This window comes from Zosterops lateralis, assembly GCF_965231275.1.
Source record: "Zosterops lateralis genome assembly, chromosome: 38".
Lineage (NCBI taxonomy): Eukaryota > Metazoa > Chordata > Aves > Passeriformes > Zosteropidae > Zosterops > Zosterops lateralis.
In genome coordinates this window covers 1-17,058 of record NC_139798.1, presented here as the reverse complement: position 1 = coordinate 17,058, position 17,058 = coordinate 1, and the positions used below count along the sequence as shown (strand labels likewise).

Below are 17,058 nucleotides of genomic sequence, written 5' to 3'. Positions count from 1 at the left end.
GACCCACCCTGCCAGAAAGTGAGCCAAGCCCTCCCTTGCCACATAGTGAGCCATTGAGTCACCCCCGTGGGAACCTCTGCTTGCCAAATAGTGAGCTTGACCTTCCCTGCCACAGAGTGAGCCATTAGTTCTCCCCATAGGGACCCCCCCTGCCAAATAGTGAGCCACAGACCCCTCCCTATATAGGAGAGACCCCCCCTGCCACATAGTGAGCCATTGATTTCCCCCATAGGGACTCCCCCTGCCAAATCCTGAGCCACAGACCCTTCCCCATATATGGAGACCCCCCTGCCATATTGTGATCCATTGAGTCTCCCCATAAGGACCCACCCTGCCACATAGTGAGCCATTGATTTCCCCATAGGGACCCCTTTGCCACATAATGAGCCATTGATAACCCCATAGGGACCCCCCCCATTGCCACATAGTGAGCCATTGATAACCCCATAGGGACCCCTTTGCCACATAATGAGCCATTGATAACCCCCATAGGGACCCCTTTGCCACATAATGAGCCATTGATAACCCCCATAGGGACCCCCCCTTGCCACATAGTGAGCCATTGATTTCCCCATAGGGACCCCTTTGCCACATAATGAGCCATTGATAACCCCATAGGGACCCCCCGCCACATAGTGAGCCATTGATATCCCCATAAGGACCCACTCTGCCACATAGTGAGCCATTGATAACCCCATAGGGACCCCCCGCCACATAGTGAGCCATTGATATCCCCATAAGGACCCACTCTGCCACATAGTGAGCCATTGATAACCCCGTAGGGACCCCCTGCCACATAGTGAGCCATTGATAACCCCGTAGGGACCCCCTGCCACATAGTGAGCCATTGATAACCCCCATAGGGACCCCCCTGCCACATAGTGATCCATTGATTTCCCCCATAGAGACCCCCCTGCCACATAGTGAGCCATTGATTCACCCACAGCCACATACTGGTTTGTACTGGTTTATACTGGGAGGGTGTTTGGGACGCACTGGGAACGACTTTTGAGACCACTGGTTTATACTGGTTTATACTGGTTTATACTGGGAAAAGTTATGGGGGTTGCCACATAATGAGCCATTGAATTTCCCCATAGGGACCCCCCTGCCAAATAATGAACCATTGAGCCCCATACTGGTTTGTACTGGTTTATACTGGTTTGTACTGGTTTATACTGGGACACTCCAGGACCCGCTGGGAATCATTTTCAGCCCCTCCCGCCCTTACTGGTTTATACTGGTTTATACTGGGAAAAGTTATGGGGTTGCCACATAATGAGCCATTGATAACCCCATAGGGACCCACCCTGCCACATAGTGAGCCATTGATTCACCCATAGCCACATACTGGTTTGTACTGGTTTGTACTGGTTTATACTGGGACACTCCAGGACTTGCCGGGAATGGTTTTCAGCCTCTCTCGCCCTTACTGGTTTATACTGGTTTATACTGGGAAAAGTTATGGGGGTTGCCACATAGTGATCCATTGCCCCGCCCATTCAGCCCCGCCTGCCAAATAGTGATCCCAGGTGAGGCCATTCCCGCCTTGGCCACGCCCCCTTTTCCCGCCTTGGCCACGCCCCCTTTGTCCTGGCCACGCCCCTTTCCGCCCTCCGCCGTCACTGGGAGTTACTGGGAGCTACTGGGAGCTACTGGGAGCCCCCCTCGGGAGGTACTGGGGGTTACTGGGAGCACTGGGAGGCCAAACTGGGCAAACTGGGAGGGCTGGGGGGGTGAACTGGGCAAACTGGGAGCACTGGGAGGGGCAACTGGGGTGACTGGGGGAACTGGGAAGGGGAACTGGGAGGACTGGGAGGGGCGAATGGGGTTACTGGGAGCACTGGGAGCACTGGGAGGGGGTTACTGGTCCATACTGGGAGCTACTGGGGGCTACTGGGAGAACTCGGGGGGTAAACTGGGAGAGCTGGGAGGGTTACTGGTCCATACTGGGAGCACTGGGAGGGGGTTACTGGTCCATACTGGTCCATACTGGGAGCACTGGGAGGACTGGGAGGGGTTACTGGTCCATACTGGGAGCACTGGGAGCACTGGGAGGGGTTACTGGTCCATACTGGGAGCACTGGGAGGGGGTTACTGGTCAAACTGGGAGCACTGGGAGGGGGTTACTGGTCCATACTGGGAGCACTGGGAGGACTGGGAGGGGTCACTGGTCCATACTGGGAGCAGTGGGAGCACTGGGAGGGGGTTACTGGTCCATACTGGTCCATACTGGTCCATACTGGGAGCACTGGGAGCACTGGGAGGGGGTTACTGGTCCATACTGGTCCATACTGGGAGCACTGGGAGGGGTCACTGGGGCTGCCGGAAGTGCCCGGGAGGGGAACTGGGAGCACTGGGAGGGGTTACTGGGAATACTGGGAGCACTGGGAGGGGTCACTGGGAGGGAACTGGGCAAACTGGGAGAACTGGTCTGGCGGGGGAGGAGCTGCTGGGACAGGCCCGGCCTGGGGGGAACTGGGAGGGACTGGGATGAACTGGGAGGGACTGGGAGGGACTGGGAGGGACTGGGAGGGACTGGGAGGGACTGGGATGAGCTGGGAGGGACTGGGATGAACTGGGAGGGACTGGGAGGGACTGGGATGAGCTGGGAGGGGACTGGTTCATACTGGTTTGGACCGAGGGCCTGGGAGCAGTTACTGGGTTGAACTGGGAGCACTGGGAGCTGTTACTGGTTTGTACTGGGAAGGACTGGGGGGGAACTGAGATAAACTGGGATCACTGGGAGCAGTTACTGGTTCGTACTGGGAAGGACTTGTTCTTACTGGGAGCACTGGGAGCTGTTACTGGGGGTTACTGGGAAGGATTGGGGAGTTACTGGTTCATACTGGGAGCACTGGGAGGGGTCACTGGGGGTTACTGGTCTGTACTGGGAAAGACTGCGATAAACTGGGAGCACTGGGAGCGGTTACTGATTCATTCTGGAAGGAAACTGGTTTATACTGGGAGCACTGGGAGGGGTCACTGGGCCATACTGGGAAGGACTGGGGGGTTACTGGTTTGTACTGGGAGCTCAGAATCAGTTACTGGTTTGTACTGGGAGCACTGGGAGGAGTTACTGGGGGTTACTGAGAAGGACTGGGAAGGACTGGGTGGTTACTGGTCTGTACTGGGAGCTCTGGGAGCAGTTACTGGTTCATACTGAGAGAACTGGGAAGGGTCACTGGGGGTTACTGGTCCATACTGGGAGCACTGGGAGGGGAACTGGTGCTTACTGGTCTATACGGGGAAGGGACTGGGATAAACTGGGAGCACTGGGAGCTGTTACTGGTCTGTACTGGGAGCAGCTACTGGGAAGGACTGGGAGGGAACTGGGATAAACTGGGATGCTGGGAGTGGTTACTGGTTCATACTGGGATCACTGGGAGCAGTTACTGGTTTGTACTGGGAAGGACTGGGCCATACTGGGAGCACTGGGAGCTGTTACTGGTCTGTACTGGGAGCACTGGGAGTGGTTACTGGGAAGGACTGGGGGTTACTGGTCTATACTGGGAGCACTGGGAGGGGTCACTGGTTCATACTGGGAGGAAACTGGTCTATACTGGGAGCTCTGGGAGGGGAACTGGTGCTTACTGGTCTATACTGGGAAGGGACTGGGATAAACTGGGAGCACTGGGGTCAGTTACTGGTTTGTACTGGGAATGCTGAGGGGCAACTGGTCTATACTGGGAGCCCAGGAGCAGTTACTGGTCTGTAGTGGGAAGGGCTGGGGGGTTACTGGTCGATACTGGGAGCACTGGGAGCAGTTACTGGGAAGGACTGGGAGGCAACTGGGATATACGGGGAAAGGCTGGGGGGTTACTGGGGTTTACTGGTTCATACTGGGAAGGATTGGTGGGTTACTGGTCCATACTGGGAGCACTGGGAGCAGTTACTGGTTTGTACTGGGAGTGCTGAGGTGTGACTGGTCTATACTGGGAGCACTGGGAGTGGACACTGGTTCATACTGGGAAGCCTGGGAGCAGTTACTGGTTTGTACTGGGAGCTCAGAATCAGTTACTGGTTCATACTGGGAGCACTGGGAGGGGTCACTGGGGGTTACTGGTCTATACTGGGAGCACTGGGAGGTTACTGGGTTGAACTGGGAGCACTGGGAGGGGTTACTGGTTCATACTGGGAGGAAACTGGCCTATACTGGGAGTGCTGGGAGGGGTTGCTGGGGGTCACTGGTCTATACTGGGAAGGGCTGGGGGGTTACTGGTCCTTACTGGGAACACTGGGAGCTGTTACTGGTTTGTACTGGAAAGGACTGGGCCGTACTGGGAGCACTGGGAGTGGTCACTGGGGGTTACTGGGAAGGACTGGGGGGTCACTGGTTTATACTGGGAAGAACTGGGGGGTTACTGGTTCATACTGGGAGCACTGGAAGCTGTCACTGGTTCATACTGGGAGTCAGGGAGCTGTTACTGGTCTATACTGGGAGCTTGGGATCAGTTATTGATTTGTACTGGGAGCAGTTACTGGTTCATACTGGGAGGAAACTGGTCTGTACTGGGAGCACTGGGAGCAGTCACTGGTTTGTACTGGGAAGGACTGGGCCATACTGGGAGCACTGGGAGCTGTTACTGGTTTGTACTGGGAGTGCTGAGGTGTGACTGGTCTATACTGGGAGCACTGGGAGCAGTTACTGGTTCATACTGGGAGCCAAGGAGGGTTTACTGGTTCATACTGGGAGCACTGGGAGCTGTTACTGGGGGTTACTGGGAAGGATTGGGGAGTTACTGGGTTGAACTGGGAGCACTGGGAGCAGTTACTGGTTTATACTGGGAGCACTGGGAGGGGTCACTGGGGGTTACTGGTCTGTACTGGGAAAGACTGCGATAAACTGGGAGCACTGGGAGCAGTTACTGATTCATTCTGGAAGGAAACTGGTTTATACTGGGAGCACTGGGAGGGGTCACTGGGCCATACTGGGAAGGACTGGGGGGTTACTGGTTTGTACTGGGAAGGATTGGCGGGTTACTGGTTCATACTGGGAGCACTGGGAGGCGGGAACTGGGGGTTACTGGTCCATACTGGGAGCACTGGGAGGGGTCACTGGGGGTTACTGGTTCATACTGGGAGCACTGGGAGGGGTCACTGGTTTATACTGGGAAGGGCTGGGGGGTTACTGGTCCTTACTGGGAGCACTGGGGAGGACTGGGTTGAACTGGGAGCACTGGGAGCTGTTACTGGTTTGTACTGGGAGGACACTGGTCTATACTGGGAGCACTGGGAGCGGTCACTGGGGGTCACTGGTTTATACTGGGAAGGGCTGGGGGGTTACTGGTTCATACTGGGAGCACTGGGAGGGGTCACTGGGGGTTACTGGTCCATACTGGGAGCACTGGGAGGGGTCACTGGTTCATACTGGGACGTTCGGAGTCTGGTACTGGTTTGGACTGGCCTGTACTGGTTTATACTGGTCAATACCTGTTTATACTGGTTCATACTGGTCTAAACTGGTTTATACTGGTTTATACTGGGTTATAATGGTTTTTAATAGTCCACACTGGTCCATACTGGTCCCTAATGGCTTATATTGAGTTTATACTGGTCTGTACTGGTTTATACTGGTTTATACCGGTCCATACTGGTTTTAATGGGTTTATACTGGTCTATACTGGTTTATAATGGTTTATATTGGTTTATACTGGTTTATTCTGGGTTTTACTGGTCCTAACTGGTTTTTAGTAATTTTTATTGGGTTTATACTGGTTTATACTGGTCCATACCGGTCCATACTGGTTTATAATGGGTTTATATTAATCCAAACTGGTCCATACTGGTTTATACTGGTCTGTACTGGTTTATAATGGTTTTTAATGGTCCATACTGGTCCACACTGGTTTATAATGGTTTATATTGGTTTCTACTGGTTTCTACTGGTTTATAATGGTCTATGGTGGTCCATACTGGTTTATAATGGTTTATATTGGGTTTATACTGGTTTATACTGGTCCATACTATTTTTAATGGATTTATACTGGTTTATTATGGTTTATATTGGGTTTATACTGGTTTATACTGGTCCAAACTGGTCCATACTGGTTAATACTGATTTATATTGGGTTTATACTGGTTTATATTGGGTTTATACTGGTTTATACTGGTCCATACTGGTTTATAATGGATTTATACTGGTTTATAATGGTTTACATTGGGTTTATACTAGTTTATACTGGTCCAAACTGGTTTATACTGGTTTATAATGTGTTTATAACGATCCAAACTGGTCCAAACTGGTCCAAACTGGTCTATACTGGTATTTTCCAGGCCATGCCCGACCCCCGACTGGACCCAGGCCGTTTCTCCTCCGTCCGCCACCAGGGGGCGCCGTGCTCCGCTCCCATTGGCTCCCGGCGCGGGGTTTGGCGCCGCCTGGCGGCCAAATGCGGCTGTTGCGGCTGCTGCGGGAACAGGGACCGGGACCGGGAGTGGGAACCGATCCCGGGGGAAATCCCGGGCAGGAGAGGGGCCCAGCCCCTGCGGCCGGGTGAGTCTGGGGGAGATAGGGGGGATTGGGGAAAAAAAAAGTGTGTTTTTAGAGCGAAAAATGGCGAAATTAGAGTAAAAAATGGGGAGAAAATTTGGATTTTTTTGGTATATTTTTGGAGAATTTTTTGGGATTTTTTTGTGGAATTTTTGAGAATTTTTTGGAGATTTTATTGAGATTTTTTTTGAGATTTTTGGGGGCATTTTTTGAGAATTTTTTGAGAATTTTTTGGGAATTTTTTGGAGATTTTTTAGGGATTTTTTGAGGATTTTTTGGGGTTTTTTTTGGAGATTTTTTTGAGATTTTTTTGGGGAATTTTTGGGGATTTTTTTTGAGATTTTTTGGGGGATTTTTTTGGTGGATTTTTAAGGGATTTTTTAGGGATTTTTTTGGGATTTTTTTGGGGATTTTTTTAAGGGATTTTTTTGAGATTTATTGGGGTAATTTTTGGAGATTTTTTTTGAGATTTTTTGGGAATTATTCGGGAATTTTTTGAAGATTTTTTGGGGATTTTTTTGGGTGGTTTTTTTGAGGATTTTTTGGGGATTTTTTTAGGATTTTTTTGGGGAATTTTTTGAGAATTTTTTGGAGATTTTTTTGGGGAATTTTTTGAGATTTTTTTTGAGATTTTTTGGGAATTATTAGGGAATTTTTTGGAGATTTTTTGGGGATTTTTAAAGAATTTTTTGGGGAATTTTTTGAGAATTTTTGGGGTGGGTTTTTTTGAGATTTTTTTGGGATTTTAAAGGGATTTTTTGGGGATTTTTAATAGGATTTTTTGGGATTTTTTTGGGATTTTTTGGGAATTTTTGGAGAGATTTTTGGGAATTTTTGGGGGGATTTTTTGAGATTTTTTGGGGAATTTTTTGATAATTTTTGAGAGATTTTTTTAAGGAATTTTTGGGGATTTTTTGGGAATTTTTTGAGGATTTTTTTGGGGATATTTGGGGGGATTTTGGGGAAATCCCGGGCAGGAGAGGGGCCCAGCCCCTGCGGCCGGGTGAGTCTGGGGGAGATATGGGGGATTGGGGAAAAAACCGCGAGTTTTTAGGGTGAAATTTGGGGTTTTTAGGGCAAAAAATGGGGAGAAAAATTGGATTTTTTGGGGAATTTTTGGAGATTTTTTGGGGATTTTTTTGTGGAATTTTTGAGATTTTTTTTGGAGATTTTATTGAGATTTTTTTTGAGATTTTTGGGGGCATTTTTTGAGAATTTTTTGAGAATTTTTTGGGAATTTTTTCTGAATTTTTTTTTACAGGATTTTTGGGGGGACTTTTTGGGGGAGATTTTTTTTTTGAGATTTTTTTGGGAGCATTTTTTGAGGCTTTTTTTCGATTTTTTATAGGATTTGGGGGGGATTTTTGAGATTTATTTTTTTTTTTTGAGATTTTTAATAGGATTTTTTAGGGATTTTTGGGAGGATTTTTTGAGATTTTTTTTTTAATTTTTTCTTGGGGATTTTTGGAAATTTTTTGGGGTTTTTTTTGGGGTATTTTTGGGTATTGTGGGGGGATTTTTAATAGGATTTTTGGGGGATTTTTGGAGATTTTTTGGGGGATTTTTGGGAGATTTTTTTGTGATTTTTTTAGGAATTTTTGGGATTTTTTGGGGGATTTTTGGGGAAATCCCGGGCAGGAGAGGGGCCCAGCCCCTGCGGCCGGGTGAGTCTGGGGAGAGAAATGGGGGTTTGGGCAAAAAACCGCGAGTTTTTAGAGCAAAAATTGACAAAATTAGAGCAAATCCGATTTTTCCCGCCAAAACCACCCTTTACTTCCTCAAAATGGCCGCCTTGCTAAGCCCCGCCCCTTTTCCCTTTCCTTCATTCCTATTGGCTCCCATTAAGCTCCATCCCTGAAATGCCCAAAAATCCCATTTTTTGTCAAAAAAATTCCAATTTTCTCCCAAAAAATGCCCTAAAATTCCATTTTTTCACTCCAAAATTTCTAATTTTGCCTTTAAATTCCCAGTTTCCCCTCAAAAAATCCAAATTTTGGGAGAAAAATGTAAAAAATCCGATTTTTCCCGCCAAAACCACCCTTTACTTCCTGAAAATGGCCGCCTTGCTAAGCCCCGCCCCCTTTCCCCTTTCCCGCAGGCCTATTGGCTCCGGTGCGGCTCCGCTGCGGCGCCTCAGCCAATCGCGTGGCTCACCACACGCAGGAGTTCGCACAGCGCCCCCTGGTGGTGCGGAGGGGGCAGCGCTTCCATGTGGGCGTGGTCCTGCCCCGCCCCTGCAGGACGAGGATGGGATTTGTATTGAGCTGACGCTGGGTAAAAATTTGGATTTTTTGGGGAAAATTTGGGAGAATTTGGGGGAATTTGGGGGGTTTTGGGGTTTGGAAAGGTTTGGGACTTTTGGGGAAAAATTGGGGAAAAATTGGGGAAAATTGGGGGGAAAATGGGGAAAAAATGGGGAAAAATTGGGGAAAAATGAGGGAAAAATGGGGAAAATTTGGGGAAAATGGGGAAATAAATGGGGAGAAAATAGAGAAAAAATGGGAAAAAACTGGTGAAAAAATGGGGAAAAATGGGGAGAAATTTCGGGAAAATTGGGGAAAATTGAGGAAAAGTTGGGCAAAAATTGGGGGAAAAATGGGGAAACAATGGGGAAAAATTGGGAGAAAATTAGAGGAAAATAGGGGAAAAAATGGGGAAAATTGGAGGGAAAAATGGGGGAGAAATTGGGGAAAAATTCGGGAAAAAATGGGGAAAAATTGGGAGAAAATTGGAGGGAAAAATGGGGGAGAAATTGGGAAAAAATTGGGGGAAAATTGGGTGAAATTTGGAAAAAATTGGGGGAAAATTCGGGAAAAATTGGGGAAAAAATGGGGGAAAAATAGGGAAAAAAAAGGGGAGTTTTGGGGATTTTGGTGAGGGATTTTTGGGGAGAATTTGGGGGTTTTTTGGGACTTGGGGAGGTTTGAGAATTTTGGGGAAAAAGTGGGGAAAAATTGGGGAAAATTGGGGAAAAAATTGGGGGAAAAATGGGGAAAAATTGGGAAAAAATTGGGGAAAATTTGGGAAAAATTGGGGAAAAAATGGGGAAAAAATTGGGGAAAAATGGGGAAAAAGGGGGAAAAATGGGGAAAAAATGGGGGGAAAATTGGGAGAAAATTGGGGGGAAATTGGGGAAAATTTGGGGAAAAAATGGGTAAAATTTTGAAAAAAATGGGGGAAAATTGGGGAAAATTTGGGGGAGAAATGGGGGAAAATTGGAGGGAAAATGTGAAAAAATTGGGGGAAAATGGGGAAAAATTGGGGAAAAATTGGGGAAAAATTGGGGAAAAATTGGGGAAAAAATGGGGAAAAATTGGGGGAAAATTAGGGAAGAAATTGGGGAAAAATGAGGGAGTTTTGGAGAAAAAATCGGGGGAAAATTGGGGAAAAAATGGGAAAAATTGGGGAAAAAATTGAATGAAAAATGGGGAAAAAATGGGGGGGAATTGGGGAAAAAATCGGGAAAAATTGGGGGAAAATTGAGGAAAAATGGGGGGAAAATTGGGGGAAAATGGGGAAGAAATTGGGGAAAAATGAGGGAGTTTTGGGGGAAAATTGGGGGAAATTTGGGGGAAATTTGGGGAAAATTGGGGAAAAATTGGGGAAAAAATAGGGAAAATTGGGGAGAAAGTGGGAAAAAATTGGGGAAAAATTGGATAAAAAGGGGGGGAAAATGGGAGAAAATTGGAAAAAAATTGGGGGAAATTTGGGGAAAAATTGGGGGAAAAAAATGGGAAAAATTGGGGGAAAAATTGTGGAAAAATTGGGGAAAAATGGGGAAGAAATTGGGGGAAAAATTGGGAGAAAATTGGGGGGGAAATTGGGGAAAATTTGGGGGAAAATTTTGGGAAAAATTTTGTGGTTTTGGGGAAATTTGGGGGAAATTTGGGGAAATTGGGGATTTTGGGGAATTTTTGGGTGAAATTTGGGGAAATTTGGGGATTTTTGGAGGAGAGAGGAAGAAATTTGGGGGAACTTTTGTGATTTTGGTGGAAATTGGGGGAATTTGGGGGGGGATTTTTGGAAAATTTTTTTGGGAAATTTTGTGATTTTGGTAAATTTTGGGGAAAATTTTGGGGGAATTTTGGGGTGATTTTGGGAGAATTTTGGGGGAAAATTTTGGAAGTTAAAAATTTTGGAAAAATTTTGTGATTTTTGGGAGTAATTTGGGGGGGAAATTTGGGGATTTTCGGGGGAATTTTGGGAAAATTTGGGGGGAAATTTTGTGATTTTGGGGGGATTTGAGGGGAGAAATTTGGGAGATTTTTGGTAAATTATGGTGGAAATTTGGGAATTTTGTGGAGAATTTTGTGTAAATTTTTTGGGAGAATTTTGGAGGAAAGTTTTGGGGAAACTCTGGAGGAATTTTGGGGAAATTTGGGGGAAATTACTGGAAAAATTTGGAAAAATTTTGTGATATTGTGATTTGGGGGGGAACTTCTGGAAAATTTTGGGGAAAATTTGGGGAATTTTTTGCGGAATTTGGGGGAATTTTGGGGAAATTTCGGGAAAAGTTTTGGAAAAGTTTTGGGCAATTTTGGTAAAATTTGGGGGATAATTTTGGGGGAAAAAAAAATTTGATAGATGTGATTTTTTTTAGTGATATTTTTTTCCTTCTTCTTCTTTCCATGACGTCATCGCTCACACCCTATGACATCATCACCTTCCCGATGACATCATCACCTTCCTATGACATCATCATCCACGTCTATGACATCACCACCTACCCGATGACATCACCACCATTGTATGACATCACCACCTTCCTATGACATCACCACCTATCTGATGACATCACAACCTTCCCTATGACATCACCACCATTGTATGAAATCACCACCTACCCGATGACATCACCATCCACTTCTATGACATCATCACCTACCTGATGACATCCCCACCTTCCCTATGACATCATCATCCACTTCTATGACATCATCACTCATCATATGACATCACAACATACCTGATTACATCATCATCCACTTCTATGACATCATCACCTACCGGTGACATCATCATCCACTTCTATGACATCATCACCTACATAAATGGCATTATCGCCATTTGTATGACATCACCACTCGCCATATGACATCACCACCTACCCGATGACGTCACCACCCACTTCTATGACATCATCACATCCATAAATGACATCATCACCACTTCTATGACATCATCACTCATTCTATGACATCACCACCTACCCGGTGACGTCACCATCCACTTCTATGACATCATCACCTACCTGATGACATCCCCACCTTCCCTATGACATCACCACCTACCGGATGACATCACCACCTTACTATGACATCATCATCCGCTTCTATGACATCATCACCTACCTAATAACATAATTACCACTTCTATGACATCATCGCTCATCATATGACATCACCACCTACCTGATTACATCATCATCCACTTCTATGACATCATCACCTACATAAATGACATTATCACCATTTGTATGACATCACCACTCACCATATGACATCACCACCTACCCGGTGACGTCACCACCCACTTCTATGACATCATCACATCCATAAATGACATCATCGCCACTTCTATGACATCATCACTCATTCTATGACATCACCACCTACCCGATGACATCATCATCATCCACTTCTATGACATCACCACCTACATAAATTACATTATCGCCACTTGTATGACATCATCACCCCTTCTATGACATCGCCACCTACCCGATGACGTCACCACCTACCCGATGACGTCATAATCATGGAAAAATTCTGGAATATTCCAGGCCCCACCCCCCAGGTGGCCAAAGGCACCCACGTTTTGATCCCCCTGGGCGGCTCCTCCCCCACGGGCTGGAGGGCGGAGCTGGACGGGGGCGTGGCCGAGCCCCTGGTGGGCGGGGCCAGCGGAGGCCACGCCCTGTGGGTGGGGCTGGAGGCCCCGCCCGACGCTCCCATTGGTCGGTACCGGCTGAGCGTCAGGACCAGGACGGAGAGCGGGGAGTTCGCGGCGCCCTTCGAGGCCGAGAACGACGTGGTGCTGTTGTTTAATCCCTGGTGCCCTGGTGGGTGAATTTTGGGGGGGAAAATTTGAATTTTTGGGAATTTGGAGGGGTTGGGGGGAAAACGGGGATTTTGGGGAAAAATTTTGGTGAAAATTGGAAGAAAATTGGGTGAAAAATAAGGGAAAAAAAGGGAAAAAATGGGGAAAAAATAATGAAAAAAATGGGGAAAAAATGAGAAAAAATTGGAAAAATTAAGGGGGAAAATGGGGGAAAATGGGGAAAAATTGGGGGGAAAAATGGGGAGAAAATAATGGGAAAAATTGGGGAAAAATTTGGGAGAAAAATAAGGAAAAAATCGGGGAAAAAATCAGGGGAAAATCGGAAAAATTAAGGGGAAAAATGAGGAAGAAATGGGGGAAAATTGGAGAAAATTGAGGAAAAAATGGGGGGAAAATTTGGGTGAAAAATGTGGAAAAATGGGGAGAAAAATGGGGGGAAAATGAGGAAAATATCAGGGAAAAAATTAGGGGTAAATTGGAGGAAAAATGGGGGGAAAAATGGGGAAAAATTGGGTGAAAAATGGGGAAACAATGGGTGGAAAATGGGGGAAAAATTGTGAAAATTGGGTGAAAAATGGGGAAAAAATGGAGAAAAAATGGGGAAAAAATGGGTGAAAAATAAGGAAAAAATCGGGGAAAAACGGGGAAAAAATGAAAAAATAATGGGGAAAATTTTGGGAAAAAAATGGGAGAAAATGAGGGGAAAATAATGGGGAAAAATGGGGAAAAAATGGAGGAAAAAATCGAAAAAAAAGGGGGAAAATTGGGGAAAAATATGGGGAAAAATGGGGAAAAACTTGGGTGGAAAAATGGGGAAAAAACAGGGAAAAATGGGGGAAAATAAGAAAAAAATGGGGAAAATTTGGGGAAAATTGGGGGGAAAATGGGGAAAAATGGGGAAAAAATTGAATGAAAAATGGGGAAATAAATGGGAAAAAATAGGAAAAAATATGGGTGAAAAATAAGGAAAAATCAGGGGAAAATGGAGAAAAAATGAGGAAAAAATCAGGAAAAAAACTGGGGGAAAATTTGGGTGAAAAATGAGGAAAAAATGGGGAACAAATGGAGGAAAAATGGGGAAAAATGGAGAAAAATTGAATGAAAAACGGGGAAATAATTTGGGAAAAATTTAAATGAAAAATAGAGAAAAAATGGGGTAAAAATTTGGAGCAAAATGGGGAAATTAATGGGAAAAAATGAGGGGGAAAATGGGGAGAAAATAGGGAAAAAATAGGGGAAAAAATTAGAAAAAAATCAGGGAAAAAATGGGAAAAATTGGGAGAAAAATGGGGAAAAAACGGGGGAAAAATAGGTGAAAAATTAGGAAAAAATAGGAAAAAATTGGGTGAAAAATAAGGAAAAAAATCAGGGGAAAAAATGGAAAATTTAGAGGGAAAAAAAACAGGGAAAAATGGGGAAAAGAATTGAAAAATAAGGGAAAAAAATTGGGAAAAATGGTGGGAAATTTGAATTAAAAATGGGGAAATAAATGGGGGGAAAATGGGGAAAAATGGAGAAAAAATGGGAAAAAACTTGGGGAAAAAATGGGTAAAAAATAAGGAAAAAATCAGGGAAAAAATGGGGAAAAATAATGGGAAAAATTGGGTGAAAAATGGGAAAAATCGGGGAAAAAATAGAGGGAAAATGGGGAAAAAATGGGGAAATTTTTGGGAAAAATGGGGAAAAATAGGCAAAAAATTGGGGTGAAAAATAAGGAAAAAATGGGGAAAAAATGAGAAAAAAATTGAAAAATTTGGGGGGAAAATGAGGGAAAAAAAGGGAAAAATATAGTGAAAAATAAGGGAAAAGTCAGAGGAAAAAATGGGGAAAATTTTGGGTGAAAAATGGGGAAAAATGGGGAAAAAATTAGAAAAATATTGAGGGAAAAATGGGAAAGAATTGGGTAAAAAATGGCAAAAAATGGAGAAAAAATGGGGAAAAAATGGGGAAAAAATTGGGGAAAAAATTGGGTGAAAAATAAAGAAAAAAATCAGGGAAAAAAATGGGAAAATGGGGGAAAAATCACAAAAAAATTGGGGGAAAAATTGGGGGGAAATTGAGGGAAAAATAAGGAAAAAATGGGGAAAAAATGGAAAAAAATGGGAAAAAATTGTGAAAAAAATGGGGAAATTTTTGGGAAAAATCTGAAAAAAAATTGGGTAAATTGAAATTTTGGGCTTTTTTGAGGGAAAATTTGGGAATTTTGGTGTTTTTTGACATAAAATTCAGGAATTTTTTGGGAAAAATTGGAGGAATTTGTGAAAAAAATTTGAATTTTGGAGCTTTTTGACTCAAATTTCGTCCTAAAAAATGGGAATTTTTTATTTTCTACCAAAACCTCCATAATTATAATTTTTTTACTTATTTTAAATTTAAAAAATGATTTAAAAATTGAATTTTTTTTGCCCCCAGAGGATTCGGTTTACATGGAAAAAACGGAAGATCTTCGCGAGTACGTCCTGAACGAGAGCGGCCGAATCTTCTACGGCACCGAGGACCAGATCGCCGAGAGGTCCTGGAATTATGGCCAGGTCTGAGCCCCAAAAATTCACCAAAATTCACACCAAAAATGGCCCAAAATGGACCAAAAATGGTCCTAAAAATCGGCAAAATTGTAACAAAAATGGGCCCAAAAAATCACCGAAATTGGCACAAAAATGGCCCCAAAAATCAGCAAAATTGGCACCAAAATGGCGCAAAAATTCCCGTTAAAATATGAAAAAATCTCCCCTAAAAATCCCCAAAAATGGCGCCAAAATTTCATAAAATGAGCCCAAAAATTCACCCAAAATTCCCCCAAAAATTCCCCCAAAAAGTCCCAAAAATTCCCTCAAAATTCCCCAAAATTGACCCCAAAAAATCCCCAAATTTTACCCCAAAAAATCCCCAAAAATGGCCCCAAAAATCACCCCCAAAATACTCAAAATTGTAACAAAAATGGCCCCAAAAAATCCCCAAAATTGTCCCAAAAATGGCCCCAAAAATGGCCCAAAATTGTCCCAAAAATGGCCCCAAAAATCAGCAAAATTGGCACAAAAATGGCCCCAAAAAATCCCGAAATTCACCCCAAAAATGGCCCCAAAAATCCCATTAAATTGTAAAAAATCTCCAAAAAAATCCCCAAAAATTTCATGGAATGAGCCCAAAAATTGCCCCAAAATTGTACCAAAAATGGCCCCAAAAATCGCCAAAATTCACCCCAAAAATGGCCAAAAATGGACTAAAAATGGGCCAAAAAATATCCCGAAATTCACCCCAAAAATGGGCCAAAATTGTGCAAAAAATGGGCACAAAAATCGGCAAAATTGGCACAAAAATGGCCCCAAAAGACCCAAAAGCGTCACAAAAATGGCCCCAAAAATTTCATAAAATGAGCCCAAAAATTCACCCAAAATTCCCCCCAAAATTCTCAAAAAATTCCCCCAAAATTCCCAAAAAAAATCCCAAAAAAATTCCCCAAAATTCTCCCAAAAGTCCTAAAAATTCCCCAAAAAATTCCCCCCAAAAATCCAAAAAAATTCCCCCAAAAAGTCCCAAAAATTCCCAAAAAAATTCACCCAAAATTCCCCAAAAATTCCCCCAAAATTCCCCCCAAAAAATCCCCAAAATTGTCCCAAAAATGGCCCCAAAAATCAGCAAAATTGGCACAAAAATGGCCCCAAAAATCCCATTAAAATCGTAAAAAATCCCCAAAAAAATCCCCCAAAATTTCAATAAATGAACCCAAAAATTCCCCAAAAAATTCACAAAAAATTCACCAAAATTCCCCCCAAAAATTCCCCAAAAATTCCCAAAAATTCCCTCAAAATTTCCCCCCAAAAATTCCCCCAAATTCACCCCAAAAAATCTCCAAAATCAGATTTTTTGGGGGGGAGAATTTTGGGGGATTTTAATCAAATTTTGGTCATTTTTAGTTGGATTTTTTTGGGGTTTTTTTGGGCAAATTTTGGTCAAATTTTGGGGAATTTTGAGCAATTTTTGGATCCCAAATTTGGGACAAAATTCCCAAAAATCGCCACCAGGGGGCGCCATTTTTTGCCCCAATTTTGATCAAATTTTACCCAAATTTTGGCCATTTTTGGTCGGAATTTTTGGGGTTTTTTGGGCAAATTTTGGGAAGTTTTGGGAAAATTTGGGAATTTTTGAATTTTACAAAAATGTGGCTCCAAAATGGGGAAAAAAATCCCAAAAATCGCCACCAGGGGGCGCCATTTTCGAGCCAAATTTTGATCAAATTTTGGTCAAATTTTGGTCAGATTTTGGCCATTTTTGGTCTGATTTTGTTTGAATTTTTAGGAGATTTTGGTCAATTTTAGGGAAATTTGGGGAATTTTGGGATCCCACAAAAATTTGGGGTAAAAATCCTCAAAATCGCCACCAGGGGGCGCCATTTTTGCCCCAATTTTTGGTCAAATTTTGGCCATTTTTGGTCGGATTTTTTGGGGGCATTTTGGGGGATTTTGGTCAAATTTTGGTCGGATTTTTTTGGGGATTTTGATCAAATT

At 44.0% G+C, this 17,058-nt stretch overlaps 2 protein-coding genes across 2 annotated transcripts; both read left to right on the top strand.

Moving 5' to 3' along the window:
• Positions 1-1,616: 1,616 nt before the first annotated feature.
• On the top strand, positions 1,617-8,761 carry LOC310921907 (uncharacterized protein; the record flags this gene model as incomplete). Its single annotated transcript, XM_083882166.1, has 3 exons — positions 1,617-1,675; positions 6,277-6,496; positions 8,592-8,761. Exons 2-3 carry the CDS (start codon positions 6,280-6,282, stop codon positions 8,759-8,761), a joined length of 387 nt encoding a protein of 128 aa, XP_083738292.1. The 5' UTR covers positions 1,617-1,675; positions 6,277-6,279.
• Positions 8,762-12,250: 3,489 nt separating this feature from the next.
• Positions 12,251-15,084, top strand: LOC310921932 (protein-glutamine gamma-glutamyltransferase K-like; the record flags this gene model as incomplete). The annotated part of the gene is made up of 2 exons (XM_083882186.1): positions 12,251-12,554; positions 14,966-15,084. Coding segments are annotated over 2 exons (423 nt in total), but the record flags the coding sequence as incomplete, so codon positions are not given.
• Between the last annotated feature and the right edge of the window lie 1,974 nt (positions 15,085-17,058).